The sequence below is a fragment of the Vicia villosa genome, unplaced genomic scaffold, assembly GCF_029867415.1.
Source record: "Vicia villosa cultivar HV-30 ecotype Madison, WI unplaced genomic scaffold, Vvil1.0 ctg.003872F_1_1, whole genome shotgun sequence".
Taxonomy (NCBI): Eukaryota; Viridiplantae; Streptophyta; class Magnoliopsida; order Fabales; family Fabaceae; genus Vicia; species Vicia villosa.
Window position 1 is genome coordinate 77158 of NW_026706323.1, and position 19715 is coordinate 96872.

Sequence of the window (19715 nt, forward strand, 5' to 3'; positions counted from 1 at the left end):
CATGACAGGTATTATGAAATATTGAATACAAATATTGAAATGTGAAGTATATTAAACCATCGCAAGTACCATGAAATATTGTACACAAACATTGAAATTAGTGTTCTCGGTTAAATAATTTTATTTGTCTGTTTTGTCATTCTTATTTTAGAAACAAATGCGCATAACACACCATACTCGAGTCGCACGAGTAATCAGACTAAAATACGTGCAAGCGTACGAGTTATTAAATTTTTATACAATAAAATAAAATATATTTAAAATAATATATGAATCCAAACACTAAAAAACTGTGTCGATTTTAAATTATTTACCTTACTAATATTTTTATCTTAAAATTATTTTTAATTTAAGATATAATATTTTTTAAGATAATAAATGAAAAAGTAAATTATTTACCTTACTAATATTTTTATCTTAAAATTATTTTTAATTTAAGATATAATATTTTTTAAGATAATAAATGAAAAAGTAAACTACATACTAATGATGTTATCATTTTATTGATATATGTTATTAATAGCAAATTTTATTTTAAAATTAATGAGTAAATCTTAAAAAAAAAAATTGTAAATGAGAACAATTTTTTTCAAATATTTAAATAAGTAATATCAAAATAAAAATAATATTACATACTAGAAAATATCTTGATTATCAAAATATTTTTATATATAAAAAAATTATATTTATGATCTATATAAACGCTTTTTGTAAATCAAATTTTAATTTTTTATATTTTTATTATTTTAAAATCAAATGCGCGTAACGCACCAGTATCCGTGTTAACGCAGATATCCCACAATTTTAACTTTTTAAACTTTTACTTTATCAAACTTTTTTTTTATTGATGTACTACGTTGATTAATTTTTAAAATGTCTGAAAACAAATTACTATATGTATCCTCATAGATCCTATGGTACCCCCAACTGATACCATAGAACATGTCATTCATGCAATCTTAAATTTGTACCCTATGATTTCAGACTTATATGCAGATGCCAGCTTAGGCCATACAAGCTAGACTTATATGCAGATGCCAGCTTAGGCCATACAAGCTATAAAGCACCGACACCTCTAAAATCAGGCGTGTCCGTGTCCGTGTCGATGACGGACACCTGCACCGACACTTACAATTACGTTTAATTTATTTATTTTTTTAAATTATTAACGGTGTCGCCGTGTCGGTGTCGGGGTCGTTTTAGAGGTGTTGTGCTTCATAGCATACAAGTCACTAATGCAGTTTTAACGTAATAATAAAATAAAACCATCATACTCATCAAGGAGCCAGAAAAAATCAGCAGCATATTATGTAATAAATTATTTAGCTTATGTAATGGGGATGGTTGAACTGTGCCCTATACATCCTATATTTTGGGCACATAGAATGCTTCTTTGAATATAGGCCTTCTTTGGGTATTTCATAAACCACACAAAACATTGTTGAAGGCATAATGCTCTGGTTGGACAAAAACAATGCTGAACAACTGCAGTGGTTTCCTATCATCTGGAATTTGCTGTGCAACAAAATATATGACCTTAATCAACATTATGAGTCGGGTAATGCCTTGCCGACCTTCCTCTTTTTAAGTATTGTTGTGAAAATTCATTCTGAATATCTGAGTGATATGGCTGGCAATCTGATTTTCTCGGTTTCTCTGAATATCGAAGTGAATTATCCTCATTGCCTCTAACATTCTCAGAGATTGATGGAAAATGATATGGCTGGCTATCTGATTTTCTTGGTTTCTCTGAATATCGAAGTGAATGATCTTCATTGACTCTAAATTTCTCAGAGATTGATGGAGAATGACAAAGCTGGCTATCCGATTTCCTCGGTTTCTCTGAATATCGAAGTAAATGATCTTCATTGCCTCTAACTTTCTCAGAGATTGATGGAAAATGATTTTCAGATCCTCGAGACCTACCAGGAGATATAAGAGGTATGTAAAAATCACACCCTCGAGATTTATTGGGGGATAGATGTGGCGACTGACGTTCGTTTCCTCGAGACCTTGGGGATCGAAGTGGTATGTGAAAGTCAAATCCTCGAGACTTGTTTGGAGATGGAGGTGGTAGCTGAAGTTCGAATCCTTTTCCTTTATTCATGTTTTGGAGATCATTTGTAAACTGACTACGGCGATCCTTCAAAAAGTTTAGTTTGGATGTCAGTCTTGTCATTGCAGAAGTAGGGGAGTTTGTTCCCTGCTGTGAAAGAATTTAATGAATAAGTTAGTTTAACTAAGCAAAATTTCAATATAATATGGTTATTTCTGTCAAAAGCATATGTCTAATTATCGACGTGCTGCCAAAAACTTAGCTGCTTTCAGGAAACACCTTTGGTTTATTGTGTGTTTAGATCAGATTTTGCAAATTCTGTTTGCTTGAACTTGATTTTCATAACCCTGCTTATTAGAAGTGATTCTTGTCGACTAACTTTTATTTAGAAAGTGATTTTGGTCAAATACTGTTTGAATTATGATGAAAATCACGGTATTTGTATAGTTATTAATAAGGGTATCTTAACGGAATAATATACTATTAACTTCAGAAATATTTGTCAATATAATATACATACAAGTTTTCTGTTTGTGGTTAGGCATCAAAACCATGGCATGGATGGTTTTAATGTAAATTTGATTTTGTTCCTAACCAACACCGAAATGTTCACACTAATTCAAGACCATTTTTTTACTTTTTAGAGTCAAATGTATCTCATGGCTTGCATATCATTATCTACCACCGTAACTACTAAAATCATGATGATGTATCACGGATAAATATAAAATGTATACAGAGTAATTAAGATTCCATTTATATTAACTAAGCAATGAACTTTTTTCTCTACAACAAAATTATTGGTGCTGATTTCACAATTTAAAGAAAACTTTTATTTTCATCTAGATTCATAATATAGTCTACGAACCTTACCTCAACTCTTGCACCAGATTTCTTGGAACTAGGTGGATGTTTGTTTGGTAAAAGTGTTGACTCTGGTTTTCTCTCATTCTCATTTTCTGCTCCACCAAAATGATTGTCCTGCTGTAAAATTGTAAAATACCAGATTCAGATGATAGTTCATTCCAAAGGGGGAATGCCTTTAATTTTGGCATCAGAATGATGATAATTAATGGATTAAAGGTAGAGATATGCTGTAAATGAACCAATTCATCAGTCTTGTTCATCCAAAACTGACAGCATAATCTCCAGGCATCAAGCTGACTGTGACATTTGTAACTGGCAAACACTAAAGCATTAATTCTTAACTGAAATATTAGATATACCTTACTTATTGATCTATCATATTCTGAAATGGCTGCAACTTCTGGATCTGGCTTACTCTTCCTGCCAAATAGATTCCCCATGTGGAAGATAAAAATTTATCATCAATACATAAATATTTTATGTGCCCAAAAGACCTACAGAATTTTTTTTCTTCATGAAACTATATGGATTGAGTCTAATATTGCAAAAGTAGGAACCAAATGGTATGCAGTGTTTCTCTGAAGTAATGATTAACATACAAATTTCTTTCATGGCCTGATATTCGTTGGGTTTGATCGCAGAAATTCGGCATGGAACCATAATTTCGTTCAAGTAGTGCACTAAGCCGTGTCCCAAGCTCATTAACCTTCAATTCTAAGTTGGCAAGATCTACTTCTATCGTCATTAATTCCTCAAAATCTGTCTTGGTCTGTGGAAAGTGGGCAGATTACGATTTTGCTGCATAATGAAAACAAATTATGAACAATATATGAATGAGATAGACTAACCTGTTCATCAATATCAAATAATTCAGATAATGTCCCTGGAAGAAACTTAAGTCCAGCTTCAAGAGTTTCCCTAAGGTTTTTCTCCTTTAGCAACTGTTCCTGTAACTTGTCCACCTGCAAGGACATGCTAGTTAACAGACTGTCAATTTACATGAGTATGGAGCAAGAGGGGCACAGGGAGTTGGTATGTTCTCTCATAATGAGCTTACATCTCGCTCAAGAACCAGACGGCGCTCTTGCAAGGCTTCCTTTCGTGTTTCTACATAAGATTGCAGCTTTGCATTTACTTTGGCTTCCTTCCGCGTTTCTACATAAGATTGCAGCTTTGCATTTACTTTTCCCTGAAAGGGAAATTGAAAATGTATAATTGATTCTAGCAGATTGACAAGGCTAAATTGAGAAAATCAAATTTTAACCTCCGCTGCAATTTGGCTTTGCAATTCTGTCTTAACAGCTTCGAGCCTCTCCACTTCAGCTCTAAGTATTGCGAGAAACATAAATTAGTGGACAGAGTAAAGTGAACAAAATCAGAAGAGCCGTTTAAGTGACTGCTCCACTTCAAACGGTACTGTAACATTGGAAACATTCTGTGAGATAATATAAGACACTCTAAGATAGTGTTAGATATCTTATACCTTTGAACAGTCCAATTATATATAGAATTAGAAACTCTAAATACATGACAAAACATGAAAAGGAAATGTTTCATGATATATCAGTGGGTTGGGTTACATGGCTTTGGTTTTATTTCATGTAAAATCCTTATCAACATATTATTATATATGTTCCTGAAAGACTCTTCGTGGACAAACATAAATAATTTGATAAGCATACTGCGTAGCCTTGTAGTTTATCGCTCAAATGTATCATACTCGGATCGATTATGTTGCTAAAAGACTCTTCATAGCCCAAATATATCACACTCTGATCAACCACGCACACAGAGTCCAAAACCACCAGGCATATAAGAGTTTGAAGAACCACAGCCCAAAGGCAATGAATGAGTAACAGTACAAAGATACCAATTAAAACTTGAACTAAGAATTTCACAGTTCTTAGATATCAATTACATACTCGTTTTCGTCAAGAAAATCAATGGATTCCATGGAAAGGTTCTTGCTTCCCTGGACATAATACAAAAAGAAGGTATTATAACTTGGACTTTATAGTTATAGAATAAAATCGGTTAAGCTGGAAATGTAAAAGCTTTAGACAATTTAGGGGAAGTGGTAGTGACAGACAATTGCCAAGATAAAAGAAAGTCATGTGATTAATCATGAGAAGATTTACTCACAGAATTTCGCCCCAAAACAGTGCGGCGCTGATGCGTTGTTCCATTGGGCGTGGTTATAGATTTGTTCATACATGAAGAAGAGCTAGGAGAATTTAATCTATTCATTGTAGTTAGGTCAGGGGATAAGCCTTCAATTATATCAGAGACCTTAGTGGAGTCATTTGCAAAAGAAGTTTTATTTTGGCTTGTGAAATTTTCACAGGGCTCGTTGGATTCATCTGCACAAGAACTGTTATTTTGGCTTGCAAAATCTTCACAGCTTTTGATATCTTCAGACAGAGGCAATGAGACTTCAAGTGAAATTGTTGACAACCTTTGGTCGACTGCAAGATAATCACTTACTTCTGAGGACTTTGAACTTGAATATGAAAGAATATGGTCCTATACATCAGACAACATTAAATGAGTAGGGCATGCCGAATAGCATGGATAGGAAGATCCAGACAAGCATGAATCATATCAAACTATATATAATGTGTCATACAAAATAGTATTGTACTTTTTTTCAAACATGGAGGGTGAAATGTATAGCATTGCATCTTAATATGTCCACACCTGATTTGGATGTAAAAACATAAGATCTCTACATTAAATTTATGAACAACATCAAACTATATATAATTAAAATACATAATTCAAATGATTAAGGAATTTATAGAGTTTGGATTGGGAAAAACTTGTTTGACAATACAAGGGTTATAATAAAACTAAGGTCAGTTATACTTGAGAAAAGGATGCAAGACTTAGAGTAAAACCGAAATTCTTCAATGCTGAACTACACATTTCTTCTTCCATGAAAACTTGAGTTCTGATCTTTTTCATAAACTAAATTTAGTCCAACAGAAAGAAATGGATATGCCCACTTACAAACTTATTTGCTATAATTTTATCAAATTGTCATGACATAAATAAGACTCAAACCTTATCATCATATTCATCATTGACTGCAGAGTCTCCAGTCTTGCTGTTGGTTTCACCAACAAGATCATCATCTGCATCTACATCTGACCCCTCTATTGATCCGTTTTGTTCATCATCATAATAATCATCATAGGACAAATCATCATCGGTGGCCTCCTCACTCTCAGATTCACCATCTTCTGAATCCATGTACATATCAGGGCCGGGAGATGAAGAACCTTCCTGATAGAACACTTATAACTTCAAAATATGTAGAGACAATAGTATAGAGAATTTCAAAATAATATAATTTGAAGAAGCATGCACTTTTCAATCAATGACGCAGAGAGGCCCCAGCCTATTAAGTCCAAATGTTCAAAAAGTTTAAATTGATTTTAGTTTTATTGCATGGAGTCGAGATTATGAATGAAAACCGCATTATAACATTCTATGTTGATATGAGGAATAGCGTTCTCATCAAAAGGCGCACCTTATTTTCTGTTGAAGTTATGGGTTTTAAATAAAGAGAAGAGAGAAACAAATAACAAGAGTTTGAGAATTATCGAAAATAACTTGACAATAGTTTGATACAAAAGACTAAATACTAACCTATATTCATAGGGATACATAGACTCAAATTATATAGGAAATAATCTACGCTATTCAAATATAATATAGAGATGTATAAGATATTTCTTATATTATAACAGTTGCAAATTGAGAAATCCCAATGAAACACATGCTAAATATTTTTGTTAGAATTAGAGTTTGACCTAACTCACCCTTACAAAACAGACTTGTTAGGTGGCCTAATTGGCCCGAACAAATCCGGCTTGTTAGGTTGGGGATGACACTCTTTATAAACTATTTTTAGACTATCTTTAACTAATTTGGGACTTGGATGGTCTGTGGGTATGAATTGCTGATAAGTGGGACTTGGTTTTTCTAATTCACCCCTCACACCCAAGATTATTGGGCTTGGTGCGAGGAATAAATGGTGGGTGGCTTGATTGATAGGCTCTTGATATCATGTTGGAATTAAAATTTGACCTAACTCATACTTATCAAACCGACTTGTTTGTAAGATGGGAGATGTCACTCTTTATAAACTATTTTTAGACTCTATCTTTAACTAATGTGGGACTTGGATGTTTCCCAATAATTTTAAAAGCAACCCATTATGTCCTCTAACACAAAAATGAAATCAATAAATGAAGTGAAAGGTTACCAAAAACTATTTAGAAAAAGCTTTCAGAAAAACAAGTATGAACCAACACATTAACATAAAACACTTATACTTTGTTATTGATGTAAGAAAAGCATGCACTATGAACGCATGTGTTATAAAATGAAAGCCGTGAAAAAAGAAATGTAGATTAGAAATAAAACTACCTCAAATATGGTGTTATATTCTTCTAATAAAGTAATAACAATTGCTTGAGCATGGTTAGCTGCAGCAGCTGCTTGTAAGAGTTGAATGGAACCATCTCCACCTACATCAAAATCATTTTCAACCTCACAATCTCCAATTAGAAGGGGGCGAAGAAGTAATGGTGCCATGCATGCTGCCACAGCCGATGAGCTCATTCTGTTCTCAGCTTGTAGGGAAGCTACTGTTTGCATCATCAAGAGTATTCTGTAAAATAAAGAAATGCATAACTTACATAGTAAAAAAATATATATAGGAACCATGGAGAACAAAACTTAACCAAAAAATAAAAAATAGCCAATTGTCTAACCATAAGTTAACAACTGAAAGTTAGTTCTATTCATGGAATATACTCTACTCACAAGTTACTTCTCAGACATTGCCAACAGAATAAAATGTACACTACCACCCATCTGTAGAAAGATCGAAAAACCATAACTGATATCATTTCCGAAGATATGATCCAGTATTCTCCAACATCTATATCTCAATTCTTATTTGAAGTATTGTTGAGTTTCTTAACATGGTCAGGGCCATTTAATGGTAGCTGATGCTTTGGAGCTTATGGATTCAAATATATCAACAGGCCTGTCTCCTATGTGTTAAAATTGGAAAAATTGGTATAGCCCCTCATATGTATGTATATTAATGTTAGCACATAAGATAACAAAATTAGCAATAAATGGTTAAAAATAAGTGTAGCAATCAATGAGTTTTTCGGAAGAAAAAGATATCATAAAATGAAAAGTAATTAATCAAAATTACCTTTGCAACAAACGGCGGTTTGGTTCAGGAAAAGTGTCCCATATTGCTGCACGCATAGCAAGAACCCTATTCGCACGTGCAGTTCCTAATAGATGTGACAAGATCAAATGATGAATGAAAATTAATCTTCAAAAGAAATACATAACTGTAAAGAATATAAGAATTTTGCTTGATTTTATCTCTTATGATGTAACTGTACACATTGGAAACTGAAAAAAATGTGAAGTGCATGTATTTGAAATTTTGAATATATTCCACATGATAGAATAGATATAATGTGTCACCGCGCGTACACATGTATATGCCACTGTATATGCCTTGTGTTATAAAATTAGTTAGAGGTTTAGCTAGTTAGCTATGTAAGCTGTCACATTCAGTTAGATTAGTTACTATCATGTTAGTGGCAGTTGCTGGCTGCTTTCTACTCTGTCCCTATAAATACAAGTCTCTATATTCAGAGATCTCAGAATATCAATTACAGAATAAGATTTCTCTAAATCTAACATATTTGAATAGGTACAATTAGATCTCAGTTATATACTAGACTAGGTGCGTCAGTTACAACTGTAAGACAACTAAGATGGGCAGGCTTCCCAACTCAGGACCAATGTTACAAAGCAATTACTCTAATACAATAAAATATAAACAAAACAGAGATAAACAATATAAACAGAGACTTATCTCAGCATTCTCCTCTCAAACTCAGTGGTTGGTCAAGTGCGAACTGTCAACTGCTCTAACTCTAAGTTTGTCACAAGCACAGGGAACTGAACTGCAGACAGAGGCATAGTGAGTACATTAGCCTACTGATCTTGACCTGGGACATGACACATGATAAGGCTCTTAATCAGCACCATATGTCCAGCTGCATGTGCTTAGTGCGAGAGTGCAGACACTTGCGAGACAATTTGTACATGTTCTAAGTTCTCCATTTATTTTTCTGTCTATTAGGCAGTTGACTTAAATCATCTTCTCGACTAAGGCACATATCTTTCACTATATTTTATGTTTTCTTGTAGGACCAGAATGCAGGTGAGACGGTTGCATCAGATGTGAGTCTAATGGCCTCTAAAATCACTCCCAACTACCCTCATATTTGCACTGCTGCAGATTCCACCCTTCTGATACATGAGCAATTGGGTCACCCTAGCCTTGCAAAGTTATGAAAATTGGAGCCAAGACTGTCAAAGTTATAAAATTTGTCTCGTATTCACGTCAATTTGGTAAACACACTTGTAGTTTGTTTCCTAATCATATATCCATAGTCAAGCTAACTTTCCTTCTCCTTGTGTTTTGGCATGGCACTCCTTGACATCATACATCTTCGGGAATACTTGTTTTTTACAGCCTTGCTCCAGATCTTGATAAACAATTCACTAAGTTTCTCAAAGGTCTTTCTGGGTTACACTATTGTACTACATGTATCTAGTCTTGGCTTTTGTTATTGTCTGAGTCTATACATTCTCTGTCCCATTTAACAAACCTTATGTTGGTCATTTTACATGTTCCTCCAATTGTAGTTTAGTATACTCCACCGCCCATACCCATGTTCAAAACACTCCTACTGATAAATCCTGTACATTCTCTAACTCCACCTATTTTGAACCAACCTTTTGAAACTGACCTTGCTATTGCACTCAGACATGTATACTGTCCACTTGTATCCCCTTTCCAAGTTATAATACTCTGAGCTATCATTGTTTGTCATAGTCGTAATTCTCATGTCTCTCTTCCTTGTATTCTATGTCTATTCTTAAGTAAGACTACACAGGAAGAAGTTTCCCTTGGGTGAAACTAGGCTATGCTTAAAGAAATATTTGCACTTCAGAGAAGTTGGTATGGATAGTTCAATAACTAGAGGTAGAATGAAATCGGAGAAAACTATAAGTTAAATAATAAGAGATTTAAAGCTAAATAGAATATCGTCGGACTTGATACAAGACAGAGAATCATGGCATTGTTTGATCTATGTATCTAACCTCAGATAATGGAAAAAAAACTTGTTTGTTGTTGTGTGGTTATTTAAGTATAGCTGGTCCAGCAGTAAGATCATGTACAATAAGTACTGGATGACTTTTTAATAACATTAAATGAATTAAAAACTAAAATAATACTTACGAGATGCTTCTAACAACGCCTTGCAACAAGATGCTGGGACTGGAAAAGATCGCAGTTCACGAATTACAAGCTGAATTTTTTTGAAAAAAAAAGTAAGAAATTACAACTTTTAGTATATGCGCTGGATGAAGGAAAGAGCCATTCAGTTTATCATGATACCTTAACACAATCAGCAACAACATGTGCGTCCTCCTTCTCAGAAAATTCAACTTTTCCTGCAACCATAGAGCATACACGTGAACATAAGATTTGATCAGTAGCTGACGTAAAAAAAGTATAGTGTCATTTTATGACCTAGAATAGAAAAACCTTGTATCTAATTCTAGTAAGAATAAGGGGCGCACTCAATTTACTATAATGATCTAGCAATATATACTTGTGAAAGAATTCTGATTATTTGCATGGAAAGGCCAGAAATATGGTTGAAGATATGCTAGACAAGTGAAAATGATCTTCACCATACAATCTAATCAAAGTGGAAGCATCCCAAGGAGGAAGATGTACAACAAAAAAAGAACAGCGGAAGGATTTTTAAGGATCAGAAGTACAAACCTTGTTCATATTCTCGCACTCGATTTTCAACATCTTCAACATCAGCTGCTTGCCGCAAGATCCCTTCTACTTTGGCTCCTATTTTCTAGCATTAATTAGCTTCGCATGAAACACCTTACCGGTTTGTGTCATATGTAAATAATACCATAAGGGTTATAAAAAACATATACATATTCACTACTGGCTTCTTCCCTGCCCCTCCCCAATACAAAAAGTAGAATCCCCGTATGAGACTTTTGTTGCAAGGTCAAAATGAAAGTCAACCAAAGGAGAACTGGAAAACCTAAAGTTTAGAAGAAACTACTGAAAAACATTGCTTTAGGAAATACATAGTTATGCAAGTATATCAAATTTGTCTTGTGCAATGTGAGCCATGTCAACTACATAAACAAACACGTAGTTATTTCCTAAACTAATCTTCAGTAAACCTAAATCTCCTTTGGGAAATACTCTGTCACAATCATTAATGATTATCTGCATCATACTTGGTTATTTTTAATGAACAATAACAGGTTTGAATTGTTTACCATTTTTCAGCAATTTCACGGTGAAAAAAAAAAAATACAAGGAGGTCCCATTTCTACTCTGCAAGGATGAAATTTCTATTTCAACAATTCAATATGCCAACAAGGGTAAAAATTAGTATACAAAATAAAGAATTGAGGTATAAAAAAATCGTCAACAGTCAACACTGCATTCAGGATAGAATGGTTCTTAGGATACTTTAAGCTGAAGCACGTATTAAATTGAAGAGCGAAAAATAATTCAGTAAAAACAGACTAATGTAGACATGCAAGGGAAAGCATTGACATTTTTCCTTTTACAGTTTTGATAGATCAAAAGGATGGACTCATACTTCAAAACTCAACACAAGAAGCATGTGTTTCCATTTATATGATTGTTTTTGCGTGAACAATAACATAGAGAAAAGAAAAGTAAACCTACCATGCTCTTCTATGAACCTCAGGGCTTTTTCCAAAAAAGAGGGAGTTCCATCAACTTCCTCCAAAGCAAGTAAAATTGGCCGACCAAGGACTTCATATTTTACTGTATCTCGATCCTTCACTATAGAAGAAATGCAGAAAAATCATATGAAAGCAAATCAAGCTATAATTTTTGTCTTCTAAACATCATTACGAAAATGCATGGTTTAGGAAAACATTATACTGATTGGTGTGAGAGAAAAATGACAAAACAGGTTAGACCTAAAAGATTTAAAAATAATTACCCAAGCGTGATTCTACAACGGGATATGTAATACTTGAATTTCCTGTCTTGAGTAGTAGACGGAAATTAGTACTGGATTTCTTGAGATTGACTCTCAGCATCATGAGTTTTAATTTTAATATGTACATTGTAAACCCCTTTACTATAGGGAATGAATCCATTAATTACAACCAAGAATCTTTCGTAATTTACTAATTACATTTATAAAAAAAATGCATACCTAAAGAGGAAAATTAGGATATAGCATATTTACATACAAGAAATAAGAGGATTCGAATTAGCAAACCATATCAGTTAGCATTTATTCTACATGCTACTATAAATAGTGGCAGAGTGTAGTCTGATTTGAACACACATAAATCATAAATTAAATAAAGTACAAACAGAGTCCCTCAACTAAAGGGATTAAATCAGCTATAGCCAACAAACTTTCCTAATTGACTAATAGAGTAGGAGAAAATACACACAAGGAAAGAGGGAAATAAAGAAAAGGAATATTTAAATAAAGGAAATACTGAAACTCTAAACTAAACACGTGGAAATAAGGAAATAAGAAAAGTCTCGAGTCTCGGCAATAATATTGACATCAACCATCAAATCATAAAACCATTAATATCATATATTTATTTATATGTACGGGTTTGTGTGTGGATGGATTCATGTATGTTCAAATAAATTGTTTAGAATTAGAAGTTATAAACTTGGAAACATTCATAGAGTGCATACAAGGAGACACAATCTTTGAAGGAGATTAACATGAATGAAGCACAAGAGTAGCAAGAGCATACACTGGTTCAAATAACTATCGAGTGAGTCGGCCTGTCCACTTTTAAAGATACCACTTTGCCCGGTCACATTTGTAGCACTTGGTGCATGTGCCAAAACATTCTCAAGTGCAGTTTTCCATTCATATAAATCTTCAGTAGTTTCAGCCTATAGCATTAACAAACGCAAAGAACATCAGCAAAAGGGAAGCATTTCTAATTCACATTTCTTCCTATATCTTGCAACTCATTCTGTGTCAAAGCATTGAGCATACCAAACCCAATACATCTCACAAAACATATAGCTTTTTTCATTAACGATGAAATACAGTAACTTGAAGGGAATTTACTGAATATTATTTTTTTATAATCATAATACAAAACATCCTTTGCATTATAGAATAATGTCGCAAATGTTATTATTAACTAGGCTATAACTATATTATACAGAATAAATCTGTCCCGACAAGTCGATAGCATATTTATAAAAATAAAATCTTTACAAATTCAGAAAACAATGCAAGAGCAAACGAGTAATACATCACAGTATGTTTAGAGTCTCACATCGGATAATATATGGCATGAGCATGTGCTTATAAGTGGAGCAATCCTCACCCTACAAGCCGGTTTTGTAGGGTTAAGTCAGCCCCAACCCACACATTCTAAGATGGTATCAAAGCCTGGTTTAAGATCAGTTGGGCCACTCCGCTATCAGACTACCCACCATTTAGTTCCATGCTCCAGACGTTCATCCTGGGCGTGAGAGGGGGTGTTAAGAGTCTCACATCGGACATTATATGGCTTGTGCATGTGCTTATAAGTGGGGCAATCTTCACCCTACAAGTCAGTTTTGTAGGGATGAGTTAGGCCGAACCCAAATTCTGAGATGGTATCAGAGTCTATCCTAGATCCATTGTTGGGTTTCCCACATCGTCCACGCTTCGGGCTCATTGAGGCCCAAGCGTGAGGGGGTGTGTCGGACTTTCCGTCTTAATTGCGGTCCGCCCCTAGTCGCCTTAGTTGCGGCACTTTGTCTTGCCTCATTGCAGCCCCCAACACCTTCATTGTGTTGGCTTTGAAGGGGTGGATTTAGTCCCACATTGCTTAGAGATATGGCTTGTGTTGTGTTTTTAAGTGGGGGCAATCCTCACCCTACAAATCGATTTTGTAGGGATGAGTTAGACCCAACCCAAATTCTGAGACACTATTAAGGCAGGAAACAAAAACTCTCAAGGAGAGGAAGACGCCAACATTTATAGCAAAAATAAATTTGAAATATTCTTGAACGGAATAAAAGTGCTGAATTTAGAGGAAAAGCAAAGCACCTTAAGTGTGAATACTCGTCCATCACGAGCATCGGGAAATTGTACAGTCAGAAGTTTCTTATCTTCTTTGATAGAAACACTACAAAATTTGACAAGATACAGGTCAAGAAACTTCACATTCACATACTACTTAGCAAGATTATGATGAAAAACAAATTGCCAATAATGAGTACTTGTTAAAAACAGGCCAACCTGCCTGAATTGTTAAGGTCAATGCCACCAAGGGTCAAGTTGACTTCATTTCCCTTTTGAGAAACAACATTCTGAAAATAGAAAAATGATTGGGAAATATACTCAGGCAGGTACAACACTTCACACACTTAAAAAATCAGGCCCACATGTTGAATTGCAGGAACATGTATTTTAATAAGAATTCTTGTGTTCAGGCACAAAAATTATGATAAAAGTTATGGAGAGTCAGTAAGTGAACCTAGTTCTAAAATAAAATAGACGGAAAAAAATTATTAATCTACATAATAAAAGATAAAGCATCGTACTTTAAAAATTTAAAACTAAGTTCCAAAAAACAAACAAGAAAATTAGCAGTTGGTACATAACTATATCATGTATAATCATATTTGGACAAGTACAGCAGGATATCTTTGTTCCTTGGAGATAAAATAATGGAAAAACATTCTGGTTTCCAAAATCTAATAATGAGAAATATATTTTACCATAGATAAATTTTGAATCTTTTAAGAAAATAACTTGAAAAAATATGTTTAAATGTGAGTGAACCTATGTGTATTCTTTCAATTAACTCCCAACTTCATTGTTTTCCAAGTAGAGTTTTATAAATAAAACAGATTTGCTTGCACTGTACAGGGAACACGGCAGAAAAGAATAACAAACCAGATGATGTTATAGAAAAATCACTTACTGGATCACTTCTGAAGAAAACAAGTGAAGTTTGTGTTAAAATAAACCACCTTTTCTTCCAGGATGTCCATCCAATTCCTACACATCACAAAATAATACTGTGTAATAAATAATTGCTTCACAAAATGCGCCATTTTGCCAAGAGTTCGATTGTAGGTTAGCAATCCAGTATTTTATGAAGTAGAATACAGACTGCGATTGGGGAGAATTCAAAGATTATAAGAAAAGTATTTGTTACTACTCTGGTTTAGTTACCAGTGCCAGCTGTCAGGGATAGCTGCAAAATTAGTTACACTTACACCAAACCTGTGCACTGTGCAAACTATTTTGCAAGAGCTTTTTGTCCCGTTTCTCCGCATGTGATTTACTGCGATAACCAATCAGTTGTACTTCTTGCTCGCGTTCCCGTTCTTCATCAAGGAAAAAACACATGGAGAATGATCTCTTTTTTGTCAGAGAAAAGCTGTTGGCCGAACAACTCATAGTGACGCACATCCCTGGTACTTATCAATGGGCTGATATCCTTACCAACTAAGTTTGTCTCCAAAGTCAAGTTCCTTCTCATGAGTCCCAAGCTCAATATGGCTGACTCTTTCACAAGTCAACCACCTTGAGCATGAAAGGGGTGTATAAGAGAAGTATTGGTTACTACTACTACTACTGATTTAGTTACTAGTGCCAGCTGTCAGGGACAACTGCGAGTTAGTTAGACCTAACCTGTGCACCGTGCACTGGATTGGAGTCAGTTAGTGTTAACTTGCACATGTGTTTCGTATTAGGAATCCTATATAATATAATGATGTGATTATTTACCATTATGAATCAATGAAAACATAACATTCCAAAACAGAAATTTGTTATGAATCTTTCTCAAATTAACAAACATGAAAAAGCTGAATGTTATTTCGCTTATTCTAACTATTTACAAAGGGTATAATCTATAGACTATAAAGTATGGAATTTTATTATGGCTGTTAAAGCTATGAGTTAAAAGAAAAGAAAGAGAAAAGAAATAATAGACTTTAAAACAATGGTATAATATTATTGATAGTAACTTAATACTGACTAACTTTATACAAAAGACTAAGCACTAATTCCTATTTATACAAATATATAAGACTCCTAAATACTAATTGAATTGGGGGGAAAAGCATGATAGTAACCAATTAATATGGAGGAAAAAATCAAAATCTTTAATGACCGTAAGGGTGAATAAAAACATTGGACTCGTTTATTTTCTTTTTCTATGCTTTAAAACATTTAAAGACTTTCTATTTTACTATAGGTACAAAACAACACTAGAAGCACCTTTACTCATAGAGCCGTTACATAGGCGTAGCCTAATAACAAAACGTAATAGTTCTTTGGAACCATGTGTAAACTAGAGTAGTAAAACATACCTTTGGAAGATATGAAAAGCGGCCCACTCTTGAAAACCTGTAAGAAATGAAATCACAAGAATTCAAACCACAGTAAAGGAGACACATTGACTAAACTCCTTAAAAAATCTAGCTCTAAATCATCCGAAGCTTCCATCAAAGTTGCTACTTGCAACTCCCTCAAGAAGTCTACTAGACTCATGCTTATGCACCTTAAAACACCTGCCTTATGTTCCTAATAGGTGCCTCACTTGTTCTCTTTACTAATAACTAGGGGCTAGATTCTCATTACCATTTGGGATTTGGTTCGTTAGAGCATAAGATCCCATCGCAAAATCAAAGTAAAACACTCAACAAGGACTCATGCTTATGCAATGCACCTTAAAATACCCTACCTTGTTGAATATTGTTCTATTATCTTAAAAATAATGTAAATCAAATTTTATATATGAAGTCTAAATTGGAAACACCTAAATTGAAGGCTTAATGTGTTGTATTAAACATTTTAGTTAAGCACCTACAGCCCAAGCACAAGCACTTCGCATATAAGTGTTAATGTCTAACCTATTCTTATAACAAAAGATAAGACAAAGTAAAATTGTTTTCAAATTAGCTATAACTTATAAGTTGTTTTCACAAATTATCCTCGAGAACTTATAGACATATCATAAGTTATTTCAATAAGCTCTCCTAAACATTCTCACAAGTGTTTATGCCAAATAATAACCTCAAATAACTCAATCTAAACATTCAGAGTCATGCTTTAAGCCAACTCAATCAAACAACAACAAAGTCTTATCTCACTAATTAGGATCAACTACATAGATCAACTTCTGCCATAACTGTAAGCCAATTGAATCATACAATTATTTATCTTGATTTCAGAAAGAAAGACAATTAATTACCTTATTGTGAGAAGAAAGACTTTGTGAATGTGCAGGCTGAAGCTGAGGATTAGAAGGAATAGAAGAATCACTAAATACCTACAAAACAAACACATAATCCTAGTTACGTAAATTGTATAATTCACAATTCACCATTTGAACGAACCACAAACCCTAATTCTACATGTAAAATCAAAGAAAATTACCTGATCCATTTCACCAGTTACGTAACTCACATTCGCGGTCATATCCTCTCCTACAAACTCAAAACCCTGTCATTCACACACATGTAACAAAAAAATAACAATGCAGGTCAATAATTATATCGATAAACGCGGAAACGATAGATTGATTACCTTATATAGAGAAATGAAGCATTTGGAGAGTAATTGAGATGAAAGGGAAAGAAGAAAGTGAAAGGAAGAGAGAGTTTCCTCGTCTCTCGATCGCTTCCACTCTCTTTGATCCGAATGGAATGTGATGTGAGAAGTGAATGTTTTGTTTTGGCACGCAAGGAAAGGAGGGAGATGAAGCGGGACACGTCGTCGTCGATATTGAAACCCGAACCCGTCGTTGATGGAGGGAAAATACGTAACAACGCTGTGTTGCTCTTTTTAGCGCTAGAAATAGAAAAATGTTATTAAATGCTCTATTTCTCGAAAGAAAAAAAATTGTATATAACTTAGCATGAAATTAATTTTTTTTTTCTAAATTACCTTGAAAGGTGAATTCTAATATGAGGGCTTAATTAAGTCCCTCATTGGTGGACCAGAAATTACCCACCTTTAGATTTGTTGAATGGTGTAGATTTGTTAAAAGTATAATTGAAAATACCTATACACTCCAACACACCATAATCATTTCAGTTTTTTTTTTATTTACGATACTCTCTCTAGATCATGTTACATGGATGATGGAATGAATTAATGGAAGAAAAAAAAACTTCCCTTTTCTATCTTTAAACTTCCCTCGGCCCTCGGACATTAGTTTGATCTTTAAAAACTAATAACAATAATCATCTATAATTTTTTAAGAGTTCTCCAGTAATGCTTTTCCATCCATGAAGGAAATAGTTGAATTGAAAAAGAAAAAAAAAACTATGTAAATATGCTTGTCAATGGTGAAAAGAGAAAAACTTTGAACAGAAAAGAGTGATAAAGTTTTTAAGAAGCTTTCAACAATAGTAATAGAGAAAGTTCCAGATATTTCATTTTTCACACTATATCAAGCATTTCCATGAAACAAATGTGTAAGTCATTATCGTCATCTTATCTTCAATATTCAATCCAACATCTCAGAAGTTCAACCTCTCCTCACTAATATGATTTTGACTGAATTCCATTTGATATCTTTGAGTTCTCGATTAACATTATCGAGGCATTTTCATCCTAGGTTTTAATTTCACAAACAAAACAAATTAATTTCTTACTTATGTGAGGATCTATAATATCCCTAAATAAAATTCACCATAAAAGAACATGAGAAAAGGGGTGATGCACTGACAGTGTAAAATATGTCAACCAATCACCACCCATGTATTCAATTAAACCATTTTTTTATTTAAAAAAAATTTAATGACATGGCACATTTATGATTTTCTATTTGATGACAGTGTAAATTTATTTTACACTGTCAGTGCACTACCTTTTAACTCAAAGAACATTACTAAAACGAAAAATTATGTTAATGCAACCGATATAGATTGGAATAAAGGTAGACATGATTGAGTGTGGAAAAGTTTACATGTTACCATTTTAATTTAAAGTAATCTAAACCGTCAATTAAATCTAATGATGAAATTTTTATGTTCCACCGGTGAGGGACTTAATTAAACCCTCACCTTGGATGCCACCTGAAATTAAAGTTTTTCTTTTTTTTTCTAAATTACCTCTAGGGTGATTTAAGTTATTTAATTGTAACGATTTGATACTTTATATTATTTTTGCTATAAATAGGTCATTTAAGTTTTCTCATAAATTTGGTTCTAAAAAAGATGATATGTCACTAATGTTGCTGAGGTGTCCGTTAACGTTGTTGAGGTGACACTAACGTAGAATTATTTGCTGACATAGAATTTTTTTTATTTAATTATTATTTGCTAACATGGAATTTTTTATTTAATTATTTTAAAGATTTATTTCTAACAATTAAAATGAAACTCTTGGGCTTTAGCACATCCATTACAAAGCTACTTCATTCTAGTCCAGAACCTTTTTAATCATCTAGTTTGTTTAATCAATATATACATTAAATTTTTCTATACATAAAACGATGTGGGACTATCAATATTGGCCTATGTAAATATCTCTGTCAAGGAACTAGCAGGAACGCCTAGATAGAGATTGGCCTAGAGCAAGGGCTTCTGATATTCTCACCATGCTCACAGCCAAAGCCAAATCATAACAATTATTATCATAATCACGGGAGA

The 19715-nt window shown here is 33.7% G+C and overlaps 1 protein-coding gene across 4 annotated transcripts; it reads right to left on the reverse strand.

Moving 5' to 3' along the window:
• Positions 1-1282: 1282 nt before the first annotated feature.
• LOC131641606 (rho GTPase-activating protein REN1-like) lies at positions 1283-17904 on the reverse strand. Of its 4 annotated transcripts, none has more exons than XM_058911908.1 (24): positions 17644-17904; positions 17494-17543; positions 17309-17386; positions 16425-16461; positions 15026-15102; positions 14338-14408; positions 14146-14224; positions 12845-12989; positions 11775-11894; positions 10830-10907; positions 10437-10492; positions 10278-10347; positions 8160-8244; positions 7358-7601; positions 5987-6208; positions 5066-5446; positions 4846-4895; positions 4188-4248; positions 3981-4112; positions 3772-3885; positions 3523-3692; positions 3283-3343; positions 2930-3040; positions 1283-2206 (listed from the first exon to the last, which is right to left on the reverse strand). In XM_058911908.1, the coding sequence occupies exons 2-24, from the start codon at positions 17533-17535 to the stop codon at positions 1538-1540; spliced, it is 3153 nt and encodes a 1050-aa protein (XP_058767891.1). In that variant the 5' UTR covers positions 17536-17543; positions 17644-17904; the 3' UTR covers positions 1283-1537. The 4 variants fall into 4 exon arrangements, with proteins under 4 accessions (XP_058767891.1, XP_058767890.1, XP_058767892.1 ...); XM_058911907.1 differs by having other exon boundaries at positions 17494-17559; XM_058911909.1 differs by having other exon boundaries at positions 1283-2203; positions 17494-17559; positions 17644-17903.
• Positions 17905-19715: the final 1811 nt, after the last annotated feature.

What these genes read in the sequence shown, in the direction of transcription:
- LOC131641606 (XM_058911908.1), bottom strand. Translation starts at nt 17,535, where the DNA reads ATGACCGCGAATGTGAGTTACGTAACTGGTGAAATGGATCAG. An exon ending in TTGTTGCTGATTGTGTTAAG is followed by an intron (nt 10,348 to 10,436) that starts GTATCATGATAA and finishes AAAAAAATTCAG; the next exon opens with CTTGTAATTCGTGAACTGCG. An exon ending in AACCGCCGTTTGTTGCAAAG is followed by an intron (nt 7,602 to 8,159) that starts GTAATTTTGATT and finishes TTTATTTTACAG; the next exon opens with AATACTCTTGATGATGCAAA.